General features: G+C 46.2%; 1 protein-coding gene across 1 annotated transcript; it reads right to left on the bottom strand.

Moving 5' to 3' along the window:
* On the bottom strand, positions 1-1975 carry LOC149640751 (uncharacterized). The gene has a single exon (XM_089850659.1). It carries the CDS (start codon positions 1637-1639, stop codon positions 563-565), a length of 1077 nt encoding a protein of 358 aa, XP_089706785.1. The 5' UTR covers positions 1640-1975; the 3' UTR covers positions 1-562.
* Positions 1976-3330: the final 1355 nt, after the last annotated feature.

Here is a 3330-nt window from a genome sequence, read left to right as displayed (position 1 = left end):
TTTTGACTTTTGACGATTTCGCCAAAGCAATTAGACGCCCCTTTTTCCATTTCTTCGGTATCGAACGGGATGACTTTTTGAGGGAAGGGGCCGATTGACCACCCACCTTCACTTAACCTAATGTCTATCCCCGTTCCTCGAAGAAAATCTCTCCCAAAAATAACTGAGGGTGTAAGACCTCGGACAATAAGAAAGCGCTGCCTTCTTTTCCCTCCGGGCCAATATACCTGGAGACGGATATCTCCGGCTACGCGGCATGTGCCGCGACCGAATCTAACCATTGTCCTATTAGCTTTTATCGCCATTTCTCGTTCTTCGAATATGGGTATGAATTCATCGCCCAACAAAGAAACTGACGATCCGCTATCTAACAAGCCAAGGAACGATTGCCCCATAGCTTGAAATCTCAACAATGGGGGAGTTTTCCCGCCAAAATCAGAACAGCGATTAACGGATGGCGCGAAAATTCGATTTTTCGAATTTCTTGCCTGTCTTTTGGCCCTCGTTATTTTATTTCTAAAACCATACCGAGGCCCCTCCCAAGAATAATTCGGATTTCCGATTATCTTGGTTGCCTCGGCTTCCCATTTCCCGGATTATTGCAATCCCTTTGGAAATGCCCGAGTTGGTTGCACTTAAAACAGCGCCCCATACTACGGTTACCTTTCCTTTGGTCTGGATTTCCGCCATTGGAATGCGCATTAAAAGTAGCATCTGCTCTTTTACCCGAGCGAGTGTTCACTCCGCTCAACGCCTGTCTCTGTACTCTAAAATAAGAGTACGGATCTAAGGCTGCTAAACCTACTCCCACCTGATTTTCCGAAAATGCGTTTACATTTGAGGAAACTGACATACTAACGGCATTATTAACCGATTGAAGCGATTGCTCAATCGAAATACCAGCCCCATATGCCAGACCAGGCTCTAAAGACTCCGCCATTGACGGTGGGGGTCTGTACATTACCTCGGCCAGGAGATCAGATTGAATAATCTTAGCCTCCTCAGCCAATTCAGCAAGGGTAGCGAAAGCTTTCCCCCTTAGCATTCTACGGTATGTCGGATGACACTGCCGTAGGACGCGCTGAATTTGTACCGACTCAGACTCCGGTGTTTCTAAGCGGTGAGAATACTCCGATAAACAATGGATGTACTGAGTCAACGGTTCGTTTTCTCCTTGAGTTCGGTTATCCAACTCAATTTGAATGCGCCTAGAGTAATCAGTAGCCTGATACTCTTTTCTAAAACAATCTCGGAATTCCGAAAGGTTTTTGAAAGCGGCTGAACCCCCCACAAATTTAAACCAGCGATCGGCCGGCCCTTGTAAAGACAAAGGGATCACGTGAAAAAGGATATCCTTATCACTATAGCCGGTCGCTGATTGATACCGCTGAAGAGCCTCGAGGAAATCCATCGGAGATTTCTCATCTGCGGGTCCTAAATAGGTTGGAGCGTCTACTCGCAACCTTACCTGGGGAGTTTGCGTTGGATTTCCAACGTTAGCTGCCCCACTACCTGAGACAAAACCTTGAAAGGCTTGACGCAGGGCATCACTAATAAGTTGGCTCATTTGTAGCGCCGGATCTCCGGACACTGCGCCTTCACCATTATTAGCGGAAACCCCGGATCTAGTTTCCGGCATAATTAAATAATAGCGAAATCGCTATATCTAATTTTACTTAACTCTACTAACTATCAATCAACTAAATCGGCTCGCGACCCAAACACTCTTTCGATTTAAACTTAGAGAAATTAAACTAAGTACATGTATTACTCTATGTTCTCAAAGCCCCACGTTGGGCGCCAGTTTGTAAGCCCTACAAAACTGGTAGGCTTACCTTAGAGTAATACAGCACTGTTTTTCAATACAATAATTTATTTCGACTCACCCAGTCATCGTTAAAGTAAAAAGTCAAACGTAACAAAAAATACAAATAAAAAGGTGAGCTTCTTCTACTCCGTCCGCAGCCAAAAGATAAAGATCCTGGTCCCCGGCCCCTCCTTTTATAGACACCGGGTCTCGAGTCGGGTCTAAGAGTTCCTTCCCCCTTGACTTTTGGTCAAGGGGTTAAGTCTCTGTCGGGATTCCGACGAGGACAGTTGCGCGGTGCAATAGAACTTTCTTAGACCCCCCTGATAGTTTTACAAGCGTATGCTCGTTCCGCTGCTACCCCAAGCTCGCTAATTTTAACGTAATGAGGAGCAACGGCCTACCAGGGGTAACGCCATTTCGCGTTTGCGATATGGCCGTTACAATCTAAGGGAAGCGTACAACCAAATAGAGCTTGACGTCGAATCACGCAAATATGTTGTTATCAACACGCCATTTGGACTGTTCGCTTTCACGCGTCTAACTCAGGGAGTGGCGTCATCTTCCGCAATATTCCAACGCGTAATGGAGACTTTGCTTCGCAACATGCCTCAAACCTTCCCATTTCAAGACGACGTCCTACTAGGCGGCAAAACCAAGTATGATCATTTGTTACAACTTGATAAAACGCTCACGATCTTTCAAGAAAATCACCTCAAGCTCAAGCGTGACAAATGCAAGTTCAATGAACCCGTAGTCGAATTTCTTGGACACACGCTCGACGCAACTGGACTACACCCACTGGTTTCAAAAATGGCTGCCTTAATGGACGCGCCAGCTCCAAAGGACTTGGAAACATTGCTTTCCTTCTTAAGCCTCTTGAATTACTATGCCAAGTTCCTGCCTAACAATGCAACCAAGCTGGCACCACTGTATTCCCTTTTGAACAAGCACACCCCGTGGAAATGGGGCCCAGTCCAAGAATTGGCTTTTCAAGAACCTAAAAACACTGTGAAAAATTCAAGTGTCCTAACTCACTACGATGTCACCAAAAAAGTGACACTGACCTGTGGGGCTCAGAGCTGTGATTTCGCATGAAATAGCCGGCCAAGTGCGCCCTATAGCCTTCGTCTCACGAAGTTTGACCAAGGCGGAACGCAAATACTCGCAGCTTGATCGGGAAGCCCTTGCCATTATTTTTGGTGTGAAGAAGTTCCGGGACTACATCCATGGCCAGAAGTTCATCCTTATCATAGACACCTGCCCTTGGTCTCCCTTTTGAACGAAAAGAAGCCCATTCCTCCAATGGCTGCTGCTCGCTTGCAACGATGGGCGCTTATCCTAGCTGCCTACACGCATGAAATTCGACACAAGAAGGGTGCATTGAACCTAAATGCAGATGCTTTGACATCGGGATTGTTTATCCACTTTTGGTAACATCCTCTTAAGAGGAAATCCAGTCATAATTCCTGTTGGCCAAAGAAAGAAACTGCTTCAGGACCTGCACAGTTCCCATCAGGGAA

The sequence above is a fragment of the Phalangium opilio genome, unplaced genomic scaffold (genome assembly GCF_054372755.1).
Source record: "Phalangium opilio isolate 3A_F unplaced genomic scaffold, DU_Popi_V2 ptg000093l_1, whole genome shotgun sequence".
In the NCBI taxonomy this organism is placed as follows: domain Eukaryota; kingdom Metazoa; phylum Arthropoda; class Arachnida; order Opiliones; family Phalangiidae; genus Phalangium; species Phalangium opilio.
Note: the sequence above shows the minus strand (reverse complement) of the source record. Positions and strands in the feature narration are given on the sequence as shown.

Excerpts from the sequence above, each read along its gene's own strand:
- LOC149640751 (XM_089850659.1), bottom strand. The coding sequence starts at position 1,639 with ATGCCGGAAACTAGATCCGGGGTTTCCGCTAATAATGGTGAAGGCGCA.